Genomic DNA, 19,931 nt, shown 5'->3' with positions numbered 1-19,931 from the left:
ACACGCAGCGCGTGATTCGCGGAAGCAGAAATTGCTTTGCGGCCGGCACGGAAATTGCTGTCCTTTCAGCTTCCGCTCGTGGCCCATGTGAGAGACAGGCTGCCGAGATGAACGTGGTCCAGGCTGCGGAAAGGTGAGGGATAAAGACCGGAGCGGGGGGTCTGGGTGTCGTTGGGGCCGGGTCCCCCGGCTTTTGAGGAGTGGAAGCCGCCTTGTAACAGATGACAGTTGTTCCTCTTCCAAGACCTCACCATTCATTACAATTTCCGCGATAACATCCTTGAAAAGTCCTTCTGATTTAATTTAATTCACTCCCTCCGCTCCCCAGCTTTTTAGCCTCATCCCTGTCGGTCCTGATGCGGCCTCTCTTCCAGTTAATTTGTTGCACTTTCCTCATCACGTGACTCCCTTTGCTGCTGCCCAGGCGCGTTCCGACTCTCGGTGTCGGGAGTGCCTGCGTTATAAATTCCCCTTATCTTGGAAACCTTTGCTAACTGGAGTCATTCGTGACATTTTCTCCTCTGATGTTTCATCCCCGCCCCCTGATAGGGGTACTAAATATAATCCGTTTAATAATGGTTGCCTTGTAAAGATTGGTACAGACTGTTAGGTAATAGAGCCTATAACTTGGTTCAGGGTACCAGTCTCCTTAGTTAAGTACCTACTTTGCCGAGAAGGCCCCAGGAAAAACTGTTAACTCAGCTGCTTTCGTCCAATTCCCCCTTTCCCCCTTCCTGGGAACAAGAGATCGACATGTCACTTTTGAGTAAGCTGCACCTATAAAGGTGTCTTCCATTTGGAGGATGCTTAGAAATATTAATGGTGAAACTGCCTTGCCTCAAGGGCCAGCAACAGTGCCTTCTGTCACCTTACCTAGAGTCTAACATTTTTACAGCCTCCCAGAGGTCAGTGGAAAATTCAGTGCCAATAACTGAAGAGGGTCAGCTCTTTTTCATTCTATGCAGTTCTGTAGGGGTGTCACCACCCACTGCTCACCCCATGGGGATGATGCCTGACTTCATTCTGAATTTAATGTCTTGACAAATCTCTTAAGTGTCCTCATTGCTTGGTTTGTACCTCTTCCAGGGGATAGGGCCATTCTGTGCTTGAATACCGAAGTTATGTTTTATTAGAGATTGTTGTAATAGAAGTTATTTCAATTGATAATATTTCTCTTTTATCTCCTTTAACAGCCTTCTGGCTTTAAGCCAACAGGAAGAACTAGAGGATTTGTCCAAAGACGACCCCTTGAGCCCCAGTGAAGATGAGGTAGGTGACCACTGCTAAACTGCCTTCTCTGGTTCCCCTTCTTCCTCACAGTTACGTAGACAGCACATTCCTCAGACAGCACATTCCTCGACAGAAAAATGGTGGCAACATTGTTTATATTTTTTTTCAGGTCTTGCAAATAAATTACAAATAGTCATTTAGTGTTTCATGTATAAGATACTGTATTAAGTGCTATGGGAATTTGAAGACTGTATAAGGTACACTGTTTTCAAGTTGCCTAAGTATAGTTGAGTATATAAGACCAAAACACATGGTCTTCATTATATGATTTCCCTATTACCCAAGTTTGGATTTTTGTAGAGGTATTTAATTACAAATCTTCCTCAATTTAAGATGGCATTACATCTGATAAACCCATCATAAATTGAAAATATTGTAGATTGAAAATGCATTTAATGCCCCTAATTACTGAACATCATAGCTTAGCCTAGCCCACCTTAAACTTGCTCTGAACACTTACATTAGCCTGCAGTTGGGCAAAATCATCTAACACAATGTCTATTTTAGAATAAAGTGGTGAATATCTCATGTAATATATTGACTACTGTACTGAAAATAAAAACCAGAATGGTTGTGTGGGTGTAGAATGGTTCTAAGTGTATCAGTTATTTACCCTGATGATTGTGTGGTTGACAGGAGCTGTAGCTCACTGCCACTGCCCAGCATCACAAGAATCCTATCCCATGGTGCTAGCCTGGGAAAAGATCAAAATTCACATTTAAAATACAGTTTCTACTAAACGTGTCACTTTCTCACCATCATAAAGTCAAAAAATTGTAAGTCAAACCATCATAAATAATGGACTGTGTCCGACTGAAATACATATACATAATTAACCTGGCTCACCAACAAATGCTATAGGAATTTCAACTCTTTATTCTCTTGACAAAACTACTGAAAGTTTGTGTTTTTTTTAATGTGAATGTTTCTGTGTCAGATCATGCTATATATTCTATACAGAAATATTCTCATAGCACTTTTCTTCTCAAGACTGATTAAGAGAGAGGCATGACATTAGCTACAGATCACTGGCACTATGGTCCTTATCATGAGGGAATTTGGCTCTTGAAGCAGTTCTTTGTTTGAGCTTGAATGCCTGCACACTAGACCTCATCTGATTCCCCAATCCTCCACTGAGAATAAGAGATTTCCATGCTGTCTTTTCCTTTCCCTTATTGTTCTGATGGTTTTTCCTTTTCTGTGTCTAGGGGGACATTGATGGAGAGAGAAAGCATAAAAAGCTTCTGGAAGCAATCAGTTCCCTTGATGGAAAGAATAGGTAACACTCCCATCCGTTTGAACAGTTTATAATTATAGCTGATTCCATGAGACAGATCTGCAACTAACATTGCGTGCTGGGGCTCCTGGCTTGCTCAGTCATTTGAGCATCTGACTCTTAGTTTCAGCTCAGGTCATGATCTCAGTGTCCTGGGATCAAGCCTGAGTTGGGCTCTGCACTCAGCGCAGAGTCTGCTTGTCCCTCTCCCTCTACTCCTCCCCTGCTCGCTGTGCTCTTGCCGCACGCTCTCTCTCTCTCTCTCAAATAAATAAATAAAAATCTTTAAATAAATAAAGTCTTAAAAAAACATTTATCGAGTGCCTAAGACAAAACACAAGTGTCAGCATCATTAAGAGCACATACTTTAGAGACACGCTGTGCAGGCAAATTTTTATCCTGTCTGCACCTAAATTTCTTCAACTAGAAAATAAGATTAATAACATTACCTACCTCAGAGGGTCATCATGACATTTAAATGAGTTAATAAGCGTGAAGATCTTAAACTAATGCCCAGCATACGATAAGCATTATGTAATTGTTTAGCAATTATTGTATTAGGCCTTTGTGCATTTGAATTCTTAATCCATAATTATAGTCTTTTGAAGTATTGACTAGGAACTACTTATCCCTGTTAGAAAAGTTAATTGACTAGCCCCAAAGTCATTCTGCTCATAAGTGGCAGATCCAGGATTCAGATCTAGGTATGTTTGAATCCAAGTCCAGTACCTTTTCCACTGTGCCTACCTCATACTGCCTTGTGTTTTTGAGTGGCTGAGTCTACATTAAGAGATGGTTAGACAACCAAGTCCAGGTTAGGAACAGATTTCCTGGTTTCTTTGTGACAAAACCTGATTCTAGAAGAGAAATACCTGAAACCAAAGCTTTGTTTGAAAAGAGAAGTGCTTTCCCCAGCAAAACGTGGGGAAATGTACTATATTCTGCTTTGCCTAATTTCAGGAGGAAATTGGCTGAAAGATCTGAAGCTAGTCTGAAGGTGTCAGAGTTCAATGTCACTTCTGAAGGTAAGTTAACAAAGGACGCAATCTGTTTGTGGAGCTTATGGAGTTAAAAGCATAATGGTCACTTCACCCCCACCCCCCGGAACTGTTTTTGATATGGTTAATGGATCGTACCATAAATACTTACCTGTGAGTGGGTGAAGAAAGACAGTCAGATGCCCTTGAGTTTCTTCCATTTCTAGAAGAAAGCCTTAAAGACCATAGTCAAGGTCTCCCACCATTGAGCTACTTCTAGGGTACAGGGACATGAATGAAGGCAGCTGCCTCTCACTAGCTTAATCACATTCATGATTTTTTTTTTATTTCAATTCTTACAGTGCTTTTGAGTTTGGACAGGCAGATAATCTGCTGGAGCTCAGAGAAGTCAAGTTACTTACTCAAGGGCCTTTACCTAGTACAATGTTTCTCAACCTCTTTTCTTAATTGTTCCCTGAGAAGCCTTTTTAGACTTTTTTTTTTTCATTGCCTCTCCCCCACCCCACTCCCACCCCCACAGCCAGGAAATCAGGTAACACGGAATAAGATTTTTGTTTGATAGAGTTGAGCTTTGGAGGAACACCAGAAGTTGGGAATATCTTGAGATTTTTTTTTTCACCACTCCCCCACCTCCAGAACCAATTTTCATCCCTTGAGTGGGTGAGTGATATCGTCCCTAATGCGAATACATGATCTAATAAATTGCAGAGTTGGGATTTTAACCTGATAAGAAGTCTAGATGCCATATTTTTTTCACCATATTCACAATTTAGGTAGCTCCAATGAGTTACAGGCTTCTAGTAACCACTAATATAACCCCTCAGAACAAGTAATGGTGTATTCTTCAAGCTTATTCATTCAACAAATACTTATATTTCTACTGTGTATCAGTTTCAGGACAGTTTAGATGCTGGGGCTACAATGAAGAAGGGAGAAACGCTTCATGGAGTCTAACTTCTAAGGGAAGATCAAGGGGGAGATAATAAGGATTAAAACCTGGTGGTGCAGTAAAGTGACTTGAGTGGCTGCTTTAGTTTGGCTGGGCTGTGTCCTTTAGAATGATGTGATTCCAAGTATAAAGGGGAGCCACTGGAGGATTTTCAGCAGGATCCTGACATGCTGTGATTTACAGTTTCAAAATATCACTTTGGCTGCTGTGTGAAGAATGAAGTGCAGTGAGGCAAAAGTAGAAGCAGAAAGACCAAGAGAAAAGCAAATGACTTTTTAAAATAAATAATTTTATCCTCTCTTCCACCCTTCAACACATTTGGGAATGTAGGAAAGCGATGGTGTCACTATGGCAGTTAAAGTAAGAATTATTCCTGCTTCCTCCTTACACATTGGCCTGTCTACCAGCATTTTCTACTGAGGTGTCTCCGTATGTTATATTGAGATTTTTGCCTCACTTCTCAGTCTGACCAGAAAGTTTGGCCTTTCTGCAGGATCAGGAGAAAAGCTAGTCCTTTCAGATCTACTTGGGCCTGTTAAAACTTCATCCTCATTGGCCGCTGTGAAAAAGCAACTGAATAGAGTCAAATCAAAGAAGACTGTGGAGTTACCCCTTAACAAAGAAGAGGTTGAGCGGGTGAGTTATAGAGAAAGTGGTCTATTAAGGGGAAGAAAGTGGACTAACAAGGAAAAATAGGGTAGGAAGGGAAGGTGGGGGGAAGCCTGGAACATGGGGAGAGGGGGAAATTATGATTGCCACGGAAAAGATTAAAACGCACCTCCAAAGGACTGCATCCTGAGAAGTAAGCAAGAGCTACTCTCTAGCATACTGACTCTTGGGCTGGGAAACATTGGCCCCTGATTCCCTGCTGGTCCTTTGAATTCAGTGCTTAATTTCGTGGCTCTTTCCTTTCGTGTACTTGCCTGTTTCAGATCCACAGAGAAGTGGCATTCAATAAAACCTCACAAGCCCTCTCCAAATGGGATCCCATCGTCCTGAAGAACCGACAAGCAGAGCAACTGGTTTTTCCCCTGAAGAAGGAGCAGTCAGCCTTTGCTCCCATCGAACATGTGCTCAGTGGCTGGAAGGTGAGTGCCACACCAGGAAACTGCACCTTGGCAAATGAGATTGATGTGATTGGACCTGATAAGCCAAGACCCCGGCTGCAGTCTTTAGTTTAGCAGTCAGGGAAGGGAGAGAGGGGGCAGCAAGACTCATGGTCAGTCATGCAATAGCCAGAATCACTCTGTAGTCGCCCTTCACCCACTTGTAAGCACACAGCACATGGTTATGTCCATGTTTTTGTGTGAAAGCATCTTTGCCAGTAGAGAGGGAAAAGAATCCTGTTTTCTTTCTCATACCCCAGTTTTTAAAAAGCTTTTAAAGCTGCATTCTGATCTGGGGAAAATCAGGAACTCCGCAGCATTACTGAGCCGTAGTAGGATGACATCTGAGCAGTAGAACCAGTTTGCTTGTAAAGGACTACCACATTAACAAATAACGTATCATGAGTCATGACTAGAAGTTTAGCAAGTAACTCATTATGACTCCGAGCTGCAGAAAATAAAAAAGTTATCTTAGAGCTGGGTTGTCCAGACACTAATCCCTGGCAAATTTTGTGTTCATCTGAACTAAAAAAGATAATTGTGAGTATGGCGGATATAAGGTTAACCAGCTCTTCTTTACTGTGAGGCTATGCTTTCCATTTTAATAGCGTTGAAATAGCTTTTCTTTTATGAAATGATGAGACTGGGGGTGGAAGGGTAGTTATGTCTGTGTTGGTAATCCTATGTTCGTCCCCAAAGTCTCAATTTTTAGTCTGTGAACAACTTCTGAACAATTAGACTTCCTTTTCCAATACGCCATTGCTTATGGAGTTTGTAATGGGATATTCTGTCTTAAGTAGGAATGATGAAAAACAGCAGTGCCCAAACTATGGATAGATGCCCTCTTCATGCTTCTTCTCTGCTTCCTAAAAATCCAGAAATAATAGTGTTCTATTTGTCAGGAAGTTGAGCTAATTAACACTAATCAAAGTAAACATGGCTTGCTGCCATAGCTAGACATTGAGCAAGCCATTGCTTATTACGGGGATACGCTCTGTTTCGGATGTTATTGTTGAAGTCCCTACCATTCTCTTTCTAGGATGCTTCCTTTTCCACATGAAAAAGAGATCAGGTTTAAAGTGTGGCTGCAGGATGGAAGGGAGACTTTAGGAAAAAAAATTAAGAGGTAATACACGTTGTAGGATTCAAAAATAAAAAGTATAGAAGATACATTGTGAAAAGTCTGACCCCACCCCTGTCCCCCATCTGCTCATTTTTACCCCCATACTCACTCGGAAATAACCATTTTTGTCAGTTTTTTTTGTTGTTGTTAACCTAAGAGTTTCATTGTTATATTTGTGTTTACCTCGTTTTTTTAATCAAATGACAGTGTCAGCTTGGATATAGCTGGAAAATGCCTAGTTATTAAACATGAGATGGTGGAGGAGTAGGTTACATTAAGAATGGTACAACCTTTGCTCTCCAGGAACCACTGTGCAAGACAGAGTGGAGCCCCCCCCCACCAAATGTTATACATGAATCTACTGTACCATTTATTCTAAGATTCATTTTTTTAAAGATTTCATTTATTTATTTTTGCGAGAGAGAGGGGGTGAGAGAACACGTGTGCATGCACATGAGCAGGGGTATGGGCAGGGGTATGGGCAGAGGGAGAAGCAGACTCCCCACTGAGCAGGGAGCCCAATGTGGGACTCGATCCCAGGACCTTGGGACGCTTAACCAACTGAGCCACCCAGGTGCCCTCTAAGATTCATTTTTGAGAAATGAGGCCAGGATAGTACAGAGCAGTAAAGAAATGCTTAGGTCAGGGTGTGATTTCTGGTTAGCAACTGAGTTCTCTTCTTATAACAGAATGCAAAGTACCAAGGACTCCAGAGATTAAGAATCCAAAAAGTCTGCACTATAGTTTTGGCCCAGCTTCCTAAAATTCCATTTCATTCCAAGAAGATTTAAGTGGGATAATGCATGAGAAAGCATTTGTAAACTGCAAAGTGCTAGAAATGATATAAGGTACCTTCCCAGCCCCTAGCAGCCTACACTAGCGTTACCCAGGGTGTTCTCCTCAAAACCCTAGTTTCTCAATATGCCCTCAAAAAGGTGGGGTTCCATTGCTAGAAAATGTTGTGTGCCCCTGCTGGAAATTGGCAGTTCATAACATACTAGTGTTTAAAATGAGAAGACAGTAAAGAAACCTCTTTGACTTACTCTAACCCAGACAACGAAAAGCGAAAAGCAAATAAATTTAATTTTAAACCTTAAAAAATAAAGTAAATCTTGTTAGTTGATGAGGAATGTGCTTTGGGAAGAGCTGTCTCCACTGCTACCTCTGTACCTTCTTTCCCTACTACCCTACTGAATCTTCTCTCAAACGGTATTAGTGAGAGGCCTCTGAATCGCCAAATCCCAGGCCCTCTGAGGCTTCAGCCTATTGGACGCTACTAACACATCACTTTGGTAAAAAAAAAAAAAAACAAAAAAAAACACCTCTCCTCCCTTAGCTTCTGTGATGCCATAGTCCGGTTTTGTTTTGTTTTTTTTGTAATCTATCTGACTTTTCCTTAGTTCTTTTTATTATTGTTCTGTAAATTCCATGGCTTTTGGCTATCACCCATATATACTACAGATCACTCTAGAACTCTAGATGCCTTCTTCTGAACTCCAGTCCCATATTCCATATGACCAGTAGGCCTCGCCTGGATCTCCCATATGCAACTTAAACTTCACACACAACAAAGTAAGCTTGGCATTTTCCTTCATTCTGTAACCGAGTCAACAGCATAGCTCCCTACCCTGGTCCCTTAGGTTGGAAACCTCAGCCATCTGATTCTTCTTCCCCCTTCTCCCGCTCCTCTCCCCTTAACTGCCACCCCTCCCCAGCCCACACAGTGAGCTACTCCTATAAATTTTCTTCGTAATAGCTCTCAGATCCCTGGTTCCTCTTCTCATTTTCACCTGTCATTTGGCACTTTACATATAAACCCTTACATGAGCGCCAGGATTTTCTTTCCAAAACACAAAACTGAGTGTCTCCTGCTTAAAATCCTTCAAAAGGCTCTTTACTTATAGAACAAGACAGAAGTGCCTCGTGTTTTAGCTACTCTGGACAAAACATTTTCCCTTACATCTCTCCATATATGTGTTTTTATTTACACTCATCTCCATCCCCCCCCGCCCTTACAGAATTGTACTTAATGCCTCAAAGCCTAATTCAAAAAGTCCTTCCCCAAGCGTAACCCACCCCCTAATCAAAATTATTGTTCACTTCCTTTGTGATCGCTCCTATGGACTAATATGTGACCCATTATGTTGCCAGTGGTACCTGTGTCTCTTCCCTCTGAAAGGCTCTGAGCTCTATGAGGACAGGAACAATCTTAATCAATTGTGTATTCCTAGCACCCTGCATAAGTGCCTGGAATGTAGCTGCAATCAATAAATGTTTGTAAATTGAATTGGAGGTAGATTACAACATTGTAATATAAATCATTTTGTAGCCTGTGATTGATCACTACTGCAAAGACTAAAAATGGAAAAACATGCACCTTTACCATTCAGTAGAATAGGTTTATGGTTAAATCAATAGCGCCGTGTAACATGTGGTGATCTGTGTTTATGCATTTTTCCAGATATTTGTAAGTTTAATACCCACCATGATGTATATGGCTGTTGAAGAAAACCTCATGTAATACACGTGTGAGGTTTGAAACTGGCTCTGTTGCCTAGGGCTATCTTTGTGCCTTGCCAAAGTGGACCATGGCATGATCAGCCTGATTATTTTAACCATCTACACAGTATCAGTCAAGCAGTAAACCACGTCTTTTGTTGACATGTGAAGTAACTGGTTCAGTCCATTCATTTCATATATATAGACTACGTAGCATGCAAAGTTAATGGAAACTAAGGGATGGGAACCAAAATTAGAAAATGACTAGAGTTAGGACGCCTGGGTGGCTCAGTCAGTTAAGCGTCTGCCTTCAGCTCAGGTCACGATCCCAGGGTCCTGGGATCAAGTCCCACATCAGGCTCCTTGTTCAGCAGGGAGCCTGCTTTTCCCTCTGCCTGCCGCTCCCTCTGCTTGTGCTCTCTCTCTCACTGTCTCTCTGACAGATAAATAAAATAAATCTTTAAAAAAAAAAGGATTGAGAAAATACCTTTTAAAAAAATGACTAGAGTTAAATTTGAACTGTCAGGAAGCTAAGACCTAACCTCCCCCTTTCTTCCAGAAATATTCTTTAAAGGAGGCTTATAAGAGTCTTAAATTCCTTTTTTTTTTAATATTTATTTATTTAAGAGCAAGAGATAGCGAGAGTGAGCATGAGCAGGGGTAGGGCAGAGGGAGAAGCAGACTCCCCGCAGAGCAGGGAGCCTGACGTGGGGCTTGATCCCAGGACCCTGAGATCATGACCTGAGCCAAAGGCAGAAGCTTAACCGACTGAGCCAGCCAGGTTCGCCCAAGTCTTCAGTTCCTAACTTACAATAATACGCATACGTACTTCAAATATACATAATACAGGGGCCATTTTGTTTTGCCACTATCAGAACTGACAGTTTGGTACTGCTGTCTCTCTGTCCTGCCAGCATTTACCTTAAGGGCATCCTGCTTTGATATTTAAGAGAATGGTATTCTGTTTTACATATTTTGGTAATCTGAACAGAGTGATCCCCTCAGTAATATTAGAGAGTAGCTTTAGAATCCCCTTGCTGAAGTTGTCTTAACTCGGAAGAAAATGAGGTTTTATCTACACCGCTGAACAGCGAGACTGGAACCCTTTCTCTTACTGTAACAGCCAATCTTTTCCAGTTTGTGATTCCCATTATAGTATTATAAAGTAGATGGTCATAGGATTATAAACAGGGACACCAGGAGCATGGCTTAAGACTTAGAATGTTCTGTTACCTCCTTAAGGCAAGAACTCCCCTGGAGCAGGAAGTTTTTAACCTCCTCCATAAGAACAAGCAGCCAGTGACGGACCCTTTACTGACTCCAGTGGAAAAGGCCTCTCTCAAAGCCATGAGCCTGGAAGAGGTAAGTGTAACAGGCCCTTTGATACATCCAGACTTGCTCTGTTCCTCCCAGTATTTGCCCTCAAGCCCAGGAGTCACTGTGAATGTCATTCATTGTAGGCTAAGATGCACCGAGCAGAGCTTCAGAGGGCCCGGGCACTGCAGTCCTACTATGAGGCCAGGGCTCGAAGAGAAAAGAAAATCAAGAGCAAAAAGTAAGGAGGCCCCTATTGAAGTGGCTGTGGGTGCCCTGGAAGAAAGTGATGTGGCTAATCATGAGTCCATAGGAAAGAGCCTTTGACATAGCAACTGGGGTCATGTGGAAGAGGTCCCAAATAGGAGTGACTAGCATTTTTTTTTCTCAGTCCAACCTCATAGTTTTGCCTGCTTCGGTAGTGCCCTCTCCTCTGGCTTTGGCTTTCGATCTTGGTTTTGCTAAAAAGAGGACTGTTCAATTACTTTCTCTCCCTTCCAGGACATCACGGAGTGGTTCTGCAGAATGAGCTCTGAATTCTACAGCTGTTGAGGCCAGTAGGGCTTCCTTCCTGCCTTTTTGCCTCTTTGGAACTTCTACTCTTGCCTTGCGCTCTAGAAGCAGAGGGGACTCTTTGCTCTGCAGAGGTGTGCCCCTGGGGGCTGCAGGGACGGAGAGGCTTGCCAGTCCTCTCAGGTCCCAAACTGGTTCCCTATAGTCAGCCAGCTCTGTGATGTCCTTTCTAGCCCCTGCATAGGGAAACCCCTTGGGGAGCGGGGACACTTTTGTGTGTGGCATCAGTGTTTCAGCTAAATCTCTGCCCTCTCACCCTGTAGGTATCACAAGGTTCTAAAAAAAGGAAGGGTCAGGAAAGCCCTCAAAGAGTTTGAGAAGCTGCAAAAAGTCAATCCTACTGCAGCATTGGAAGAACTGGAAAAAATCGAAAAGGCCAGAATGATGGTGAGGCTGCCTCTTGCCCCCACCCCTTGAACCGGCTTTCCCCCAGAAAGTGGTAAGGATCTCACTCTGCCCTTTCTTTCCAGGAGCGAATGAGCCTTAAGCACCAGAACAGTGGGAAATGGGCCAAGTCAAAGGCAATTATGGCCAAATATGACCTGGAGGTAAGAGATCATCGGGGTGAGAGAAGAGATGGAATTGGAGGACAGAAAGGAAAATCAGTCCATAAGGATGCTAGCAGAAGCAGAGTTGGGGAAGAGCCCTGAGGAAGAATGGAAAACCAGGATTCTAAAAAGGCATCAGAAAATCTCTAAGGCAGAGAGGAAAAGAACCAGGAACAAGGTGGAAAAGGAGAGATGAAAGGGAAACAGCATTGAAGGCAAGTCCAGTTAAAGGGGAGGGGCGCCTGGGTGGCTCAGTCGTTAAGCATCTGCCTTCAGCTCAGGTCATGATTCCGGGGTCCTGGGATCGAGTCCCACATCGGGCTCCCTGCTCCGTGGGGAGTCTGCTTCTCCCTCTCCCACTCCCCCTGCTTGTGTTCCCGCTCTCGCCGTGTCTCTGTCAGATGAATAGATAGAATCTTTAAAAAAATAAAATAAGATAAAGGGGAGAGGAGCCTTTTTTTTTTTTAACCTTGTTTCATGTGTTGATTTCCTTGAGGACAAAGAATTTGTATCCCATTTTATTCCGTAGCCGTTAACACAGTGGTATATGTGCAGTTTAAACAGTAGGCACCGGTAAGAAATACTTAAGTCAAATTGAGAGGAGGCAGCTTTACAAAATGAGCCAGGAAAGGTGTCATTGCAGTCACTAATGACAAGGCGCTCGTGCTGTGACTCCTAACTCCAGGCTCGCCAGGCTATGCAGGAACAATTGGCCAGGAACAAAGAACTGACGCAGAAGCTCCAGGCAGCCTCCGACAGTGAGGAAGAAGAGGAAGGTGCGGAGGAAGAGGGTGAACTTGTCCCTGATGCAGTGAATGAGATCCAGATGGATGCCAATGGACCGAACCCGTGGATGCTCAGGAATCACTCCAGAGGCACAAAAGAGATTAAAGTCCAGGACCCTGAGCAACTTCCGGAGCCTGTGGCCCACGAGGCTTCTGAGAATGAGGAAGAAGACAGGCCAGGGGCAGAGGAAGAAATTTTGTTGAATGAATTTGAGGAAAGGCGATCACTTCGGAAAAAGTCTGGGCTCAGCCAGGAAGCCGAGCTGGTGAGCAGGCAAGAGCCAAAAGGTGAGTTGTGGTGGACTGGACTGGAGAGCTGCCCAGTGCTAATGCTGTGAACGGACCGAGAGAGGCAAACTGCCCATGTACACAGGCTGCCGAGTGATTCGGCTCTAGGGACTTTCCAGAGAATGCCATGGGTCCCTGAAGAGAAGACAGATTCATAATAACCGTTTTTCTTCAAAGGCATTTAATACACAGTCATCTGCATGGCCGTACAAGGTGTATTCAGATATGTTTTCTGCTCTTGAGGGCCTCTGGTCATCAGAGACAGAACCTCTCCATCCTTGAAGTAAGGGCAGGAGCTAACATGACTGGTGCCCACAAACCAGACCCAGCTGCGTGTGGTAGCACAGCAAGTCCGAAAGGCTGTTTGTACCCACAGACACAGGTGGATTTTGAGGCATTATGAAATTTCTTTGAATTACTGCTGCAGTTTCCGGTTTTGTTTGTAAAGTAGGAGTGGCATTTTTAGCACTTCATGATGTCGGTTGATATGTGCGAATGTGGGATAAGACTTTCTTGGCAGGAATGAAGGACTCCACAGGCTACATGGCAAATTAGAATTTTCACCCCATGCTCAGACTCGATTTGTGTATTATATTTTCTGTTATTTTCAAGAGATTTCATATTAACAGACTTAGCACCCTTGAGACAGGTCAGAAAGCTCCCATTCTGGGGAGAAAGTCTGCTCAGGAAACTACATTTAGAAATCACTTGGCTATCTGGGCAGATTCTTGGGTCTGATTTTATTTCCTATAAAAATCATGCATTCAGATGATGGAAAGAATCTGTTTTTCCATGAAAAACAATATTTTGAAAGAGCTGTCATTTAGAATGTATCATAGGATCTTTACTTAGGGTTCTCAGCTGGAGAGTTCTGGGATTAATAGTTACAAGCAGTCACTTCCAAGAGGCCTTTGGAAAGCAGCACTGCAGGCCAAGATCATGGGGGCAGTCTTTATACAACCCCAGGACACCAGCCGTATGGTCCTAAGCTTCCTCAAAAGCTGATCCTCTTGCTAAATGTATAGAGCAGTTGGTTGTATGGTATGAAAGGTGGATTTGGATTTCCTTGGATGAAAAATTAATAGAATGTTCCCAAGTCTTCAGGCAAATAGCATCCTAAAATAGTGGGAAGTTGTGGACCCCAAATAAAATGAGCCAAGGACCTTGATCCTTGTGGAAAAAACATACATGTGTCCAAAGGGCAGATTTAAGTAGCTTCTCAGAGGCTTCAAGCCAAAGCTAGGGAGCAGGATGGATAAACTTGGGAATGGAGGCAACTCGAGTCAAACAAAGAAGAGTTTAGAAGTGTGTCACTGCCATATTTCCCTCAGGGCTCTCAAAGCCTAGTGGTATTTGCTCAGATGTTGCCGATGACTGGAAAATGCCAGGCAACCTGACTTGGCCACAGCAGATTATGAAATGCTGCTTTCAGATAAAACAGTGCTGGATTTGGTTGGGACAGAGAGGAAATGACAGCATAAATTACAAATGGTAAATCACATTTTTATGAATTACAAATAATAAGTTACAGTGACGTTGCATTCAGAGGCTACCTGTTAAAACGGCTTTTTTTTTTTTTTTTTAATTTGGGACTTGGGGCCATCTCTCCAAGCGGGGTTTACTGCAGGGGGAAATTAAGCCACAGTTCCAGTTAGGCCGTGAGTCACTGACATAGCTGGGACCGGGACCCAGGACATCTGCTTCCCAACATGCTGCTTTTAACTACTAAACTCTATTGCATGCTACTTGATAGGCAATGATAGTGAACTCTCCAAGAGATCTATCGAAGGGAATCCTCTTTTCCCTGTGGTGCCGAGCCCCATGAATGGGAGCCCCTAAATGCTCGTTGTTGAGTGTGCTCAGTAAATGCTCCTTGGCAAGGCAACTTCCAGACTCCTTTTCTGACCGCTTTCCTTTCTTTCCCCAGATTCCAGCAGCCAGGAGGTGCTGTCTGAACTGAGGGCACTATCTCAGAAACTCAGCCAGGAAAACCAGCAGTCTGGAAAGCAGAACGTGAGTTCCGCGAGGACAGTTCTGGCAGTCCAGAGAGAAGAACCTACCGAGGCAGAAGAGGAGCCCCTGTTGCTGCAGAGGCCAGAGAGAGCACACACCGTGGAGGAGCTAGAAGAGCTGGGCAAAGAAGGATGTTTTCAAAATAAAGAGGTTCCCAGGCCTGTGGGGGAAGGGCAGCAGTCGGAGAGGAACCCAGATAATCAGCCTGGTGCTCCCAAGGAAAAGAAAAGGAAGGAGCAAATGATTGATCTACAGAACCTCCTGACCACAAAATCTCCTTCTGTGAAGTCTTTGGCAGTTCCCATGACAGTAGAGGAGTTGGTGAGCAGAGCCAGGGGTGTGGGCCATTGTGGGGGATCAGAGCTGGTGCAGAAAGTGTCCTTCTTGCATGGAGAGTAGAATCAGTGAAGTTTTGTTGTGCTGGGGGCACATATCAGTAGTTGAAAGGCCCAGAACAGTAAGGGGCCAGGCTGGTCCTGGTGACCGTTCTGTAGACGCCACTATGTGAGTGCTGCCCAGACTCCCACATCTTAAATGCTGAGCCACCAAACCCTCCCTGGGGCGATTCTAAAACTGCCCTCAGAGGAAAGGAGGCATTCAAAGCTCTGACCAGATCCCAGGCAGGACAACTCAAAGGTGAGTCATTGAGCTATTGCCAAGGTTAGACTCTATTCACTGTGATCTGAAATGTCCCAAGACTGCCTAAATAATTGAAACTGCTCGAGTGAGGAGCCCTAGCACCTGTCTTTTCAGGGACGTAAGCTGGAGGACACCCACGCTCTGGCCAGGCCGCTTGGAGCTCCTCCTCCTAACACAGGCCATTCCTTCCTCCACGCTGCAGCTTCCTTACTGAAAGTTTAAAGTTGTGTCATATGATAAGGAGTTAGGGATATTTACCCTAGAGAGAAGAAAATTAGAGCAGGATTGCCTACCGATCCCTTTAGATTGCAAGACCATAATTGTTCAGCGCTTTCCCCCTAGGGGGCGCTAAAATGTCACAACCCAAAATTCAAGCGTTCTTGCCCCGAACCACCACGGCTCTCCCACGGCTCTTAAGGCAAGCTGTAGCTCTCACTCTTGTTTCTTCCCAGGAAGATGAAGAGGAGAGAGATCAAAAGCAGATGATAAAGGAAGCTTTTGCCGGGGATGATGTCATCAGAGACTTCTTGAAAGAGAAGAGGGAAGCTGTGGAGGCGAGTAAGCCAAAGGACGTGGACCTGACTCTGCCTGGCTGGGGCGAGTGGGGTGGTATGGGCCTAAAGCCCAGTGCCAAGAAGAGACGCCGGTAAGAACAGGGAAGAAAGCCTGTCAGAAGTGCACCAGGTTCTCCCACTTCACCCTCGTGCCTCCTCCCTGCCCTTTTGACTGAGTCCTTAATGCTCTTAGACGTCCTGCCGTTCTGCTTTCCAGGTTTCTCATTAAAACCCCTGAGGGTCCTCCAAGAAAAGACAAGAACTTGCCACATGTGATTATCAATGAGAAGCGAAATGTCCATGCAGCAGCTCATCAGGTGAGGGAGAGGGAAACCCCTTGCTGCCTAGCTCTCTTGCTTAAAAGGAATATTCTAGTGCTCTGTGGTCAAGAGGGATGTGTGATCTTGACCACAGAATCAAAGCTGTTCTCTTTATCACTGACTGGCTCTGAGATGAATAATTCCAGATCAATTCTGGTGTTTTAATTTCTGACTAGGAAGAGGTTGAGGCTTAAAGGAAAATCTTGGCAACAATGGTGAAGCCCCCAAATTTGCATTTTCAGCTGGCACCCCAGATAATTCCAATGCAGACAGGTCTCACCAAGCTAAGAATTACCGTTCCTCAGGCTTGTGTTTGTAGTCGAGATAATGTTGAGAGGCCATAGGTTTGAGCTGCATCTTAAGAAAAATGAAGACAAACCGGTACTCATTCAAGACAGCCAGTGGAATTAAAATTGTGTCCAATGACAAGCCAGGGATATTTACCCAAGAGAGAAGCAAACTGGAGCATGATCATGGTCTTCAAGTATATTGAAGGCTGTCATGTGGAGTGCAGTCACATAAAGTAGCAGTTAAGGGAAAAGCAGGGAGGGAGTTCAGTTCGAGGAGAAACTTTCTGGGGCACCTGGCTGGCTCAGTCGATAGAGCCAGGCGGCTCTTGATCTCAGGGTCATGAGTTCAAGCCCCACACTGGGTGTGGAGCCCACTTTAGGGAAAAAAAGGCAGAAAGAAAAACTTTCCCCTGCTGCACAGGGAGAATGGGTTGCCCTGGGGATATGAGTGTGTGTAGAGGGGACTCAGGAATGAGACTGGACTCGATGACTTTTATGTTCCCTTCAATTCTGAAACTCTGTGACCCTGAGACCTGTCCCCAGCCAGTATAATATTGAAATGAGTTGTAGTTTTTCTTCTGAAAAAGAGGGGGAACTATGTAATAGGTACAAAAGAGAAGAAATGATCATTTCAGTAATACTCTACTGCTCTTATTTTGTGAACCAATCCCTGCGGAAATTGAATTGTAATCCCAGTTGCAGATCTATAACCACAAAAGAGGCAATGATCAGGCAGTTATAGGATAAAAGAGAGAGAGAAAAGGGTTAAAAGGGTGCTTCACCAGGACAGGAAGAGCAGTGTGGACTTCAGTAAAATCAGGAGTCTTGCCTTTAAAAAAAAAAAATACAGTCACAGTAAACTGACATTTTCCAAGAATCTCCCTGATTTTCCTCATAAGCTATAGACTGCAGGTCCCAGCATGCAGTAGAATAAAGTGTGCTTCAAGCTGAAGGAAAAAAGAAAAGCCTCCCAAGGCTGAATATTTTGCCCAGGTGTTTTTTTTTTCTCTTTACGTGACATGCACAGATCTAGGCAGCAACCCTACTAAGACAAGACATTCCCTTAACTTAAAATCTGTGTCCTTCACTACCACCAGGACCACTCAGCAGTATCAGCTTCTCAAGTGTTCCACTGAATATCGCCAAAGACTACTGATTATAACTTCCTGATTTTTCTGCTTACATTTTTTCCCCCTCTTCTTTGGCCTTCAAGGGAAGTGTTTAAAGATTGTTATTTAAATGTCCAAAGGTAGCACTGTTTGGAGTGGAGAAGAGTACTAGACAAGGAAAGGAACCCTAGGTTCCGTTCTCCCTCACTGCTCATAATTTACTTGGGTAAATCACTTCCCCTCTCTACGCTGGATTCTGAGGCCAAGGGAGATGACCTTTGCCATTATGTAGGGCCTTCCAGCTCTGACATTCTGTGATGCCAAAAAGGATGAAGCTAACTAAGCATCACAGCCTGGTGTAGTTCAGGATTCATGGTCAACCTCTGGGTTCTTTAAAACGTTAATCCTGTGTCTCGAGAAGAAAGCAAGGGATTAAGAGCTCAAAGAGGGTAGGAGGGTCACAGCATTCATAGGGTCCCACAAATGCCCAGATGTGTCTTGTCACAGTATCGTATATTTCAATTCCAGTTGTTGGGTAAGCCAGCGGGGTGTCTAATCCCAATTAGTCCCCTCCACTCCCAGATGTCCTCAAGCAGATTGGAACTTCTAAGGTTAGACAGGGGCATTTGGGATGCCTTGATGTCTCAGTAGCTTCACTCACTGCAGCCACATAGAACTGTGGCCTGGGCACTAAACTACCGACCAGTTGCCATTCGAGTTTACCAACTACACCCCAGGCCTGGCTTGTGACAAGTCACTCTCCTTTCCAGGTGCGGGTGCTTCCATATCCATTCACGCACCATCGGCAATTTGAAAGGACCATCCAGACCCCTATAGGATCTACGTGGAACACGCAGAGGGCCTTCCAAAAGCTGACTACGCCAAAGGTTGTCACCAAGCCAGGTCACATCATTAAGCCTATAAAAGCAGAGGATGTGGGCTACCGGTCTTCCTCCAGGTCGGACCTCTCTGTCGTACAGAGGAATCCAAAACAACTCTCCATACGCCACAAAAAACACCTGAAGAAAAACTCTGTAGATTGAGTTGCTGCAGGAGTGACATCTTGGTGCTCAGAACTAGGAGCCCCAACTGCTCCTCCGTTGGCCAAGTTTGACTCTGAGCTGCAGGATCAATTCCCAGACTGGCTTAGCACACTGTGAGTGTAGTTAAGCCACATTTTAGAAATAAATGCATTTTTATCTATTTAACTGGAATGTATGTTATGTTGTCACAAGTCAGGACACCTTTGGGTGCTCCCCATGGCATTTCTCTAGTCACACTTGTCAGAGAAACCTCACTTTCTCACCAAGGATTATGCAGTTAGTCCTAAATTAAAGTAGAGAGGAGTTACCAGAGCCTATGATCTTAAATACATATCAGACATGATCCCCTAGGACACACTCGAAGAGTCAGGGATAATGACTAAATACTGTATACTCTTAACCTCTGAACCTAAAAACAGCATGCACGAACCATGCAATCGGATTGTGCCCTCGGCTGGTTTTGGGATGGTGCTGAAGCTGGCGTTAGCTTTAGTCCAGCCACTACTGTTGTTCTCGCCTGTGAGACTCCGAGCTCGCAGGGGTTGCTGTCTAGAGTAGTTGGCACTTCTTTTCTCGTTTTGTTTTTTTTGTTTTTTTTTAGATTTTATTTATTTGACAGCAGGAGAGCACAAGCAGTGGGAGTGGCAGAGGGAGAGGGAGAAGCAGGCCCCCTGCCCAGCAGGGAGCCTGATGCGGGGCTCCATTGCAAGACCCTGGGATCATGACCTGAGCCGAAGGCGGACGCTTAACCAACTGAGCCACCCAGGTGCCCCTTCTTTTCTCATTCTTAAGACAGTTTTTACCTTTACCTTACAGATGAGGTAGATGAGCTTCCAAAAGTAAAGCTCTGTTCCCTTTCCTTCCTAACTCAGGACCAGCCTCTCACTCCAACTGCTATATGGCAGTTCAACGGGGCTTCTCAGCTCTGGAGAACCTGCCTGTCTTTGGTTGACATATATATATATAAAGAGCCCCTACACCTGAGATTTCTAACAAGGAATTGGAGAAACTTCTTAAGATTCCAAAAGGACATAACCACTACTGTGCTACACTCCCTGGCCCTTTTAGTCCAAGATGTGGGTTCATTTTTGTGTGTCTACAGAGCCCTCTGAGAATTTGGTGGGAGTTATGAACCCTCCCCAGAAAAATGTACAAACATGTACACTATTTTACATACAGTTTGAGGAACTTTACAGACATTTGGAATCCCTGGG

General features: G+C 44.2%; 1 protein-coding gene across 1 annotated transcript; it reads left to right on the top strand.

Moving 5' to 3' along the window:
- Positions 1-18,881, top strand: UTP14A (UTP14A small subunit processome component). The gene is made up of 15 exons (XM_027609240.1): positions 1-133; positions 1,194-1,269; positions 2,499-2,569; positions 3,527-3,591; positions 5,007-5,149; positions 5,446-5,601; positions 10,484-10,603; positions 10,702-10,796; positions 11,392-11,515; positions 11,599-11,676; positions 12,362-12,749; positions 14,677-15,083; positions 15,854-16,047; positions 16,173-16,272; positions 18,445-18,881. The coding sequence occupies exons 1-15, from the start codon at positions 108-110 to the stop codon at positions 18,715-18,717; spliced, it is 2,316 nt and encodes a 771-aa protein (XP_027465041.1). The 5' UTR covers positions 1-107; the 3' UTR covers positions 18,718-18,881.
- Positions 18,882-19,931: the final 1,050 nt, after the last annotated feature.

Source organism: Zalophus californianus, chromosome X (genome assembly GCF_009762305.2).
Source record: "Zalophus californianus isolate mZalCal1 chromosome X, mZalCal1.pri.v2, whole genome shotgun sequence".
Lineage (NCBI taxonomy): Eukaryota > Metazoa > Chordata > Mammalia > Carnivora > Otariidae > Zalophus > Zalophus californianus.
The sequence above is the reverse complement of the archived record's forward strand: the minus strand, read 5'-3'. Positions and strand labels throughout refer to the sequence as shown.

What these genes read in the sequence shown, in the direction of transcription:
- UTP14A (XM_027609240.1), top strand. Translation starts at nt 108, where the DNA reads ATGAACGTGGTCCAGGCTGCGGAAAG. An exon ending in TCCCTTGATGGAAAGAATAG is followed by an intron (nt 2,570 to 3,526) that starts GTAACACTCCCA and finishes GCCTAATTTCAG; the next exon opens with GAGGAAATTGGCTGAAAGAT. An exon ending in ATGTGCTCAGTGGCTGGAAG is followed by an intron (nt 5,602 to 10,483) that starts GTGAGTGCCACA and finishes TACCTCCTTAAG; the next exon opens with GCAAGAACTCCCCTGGAGCA.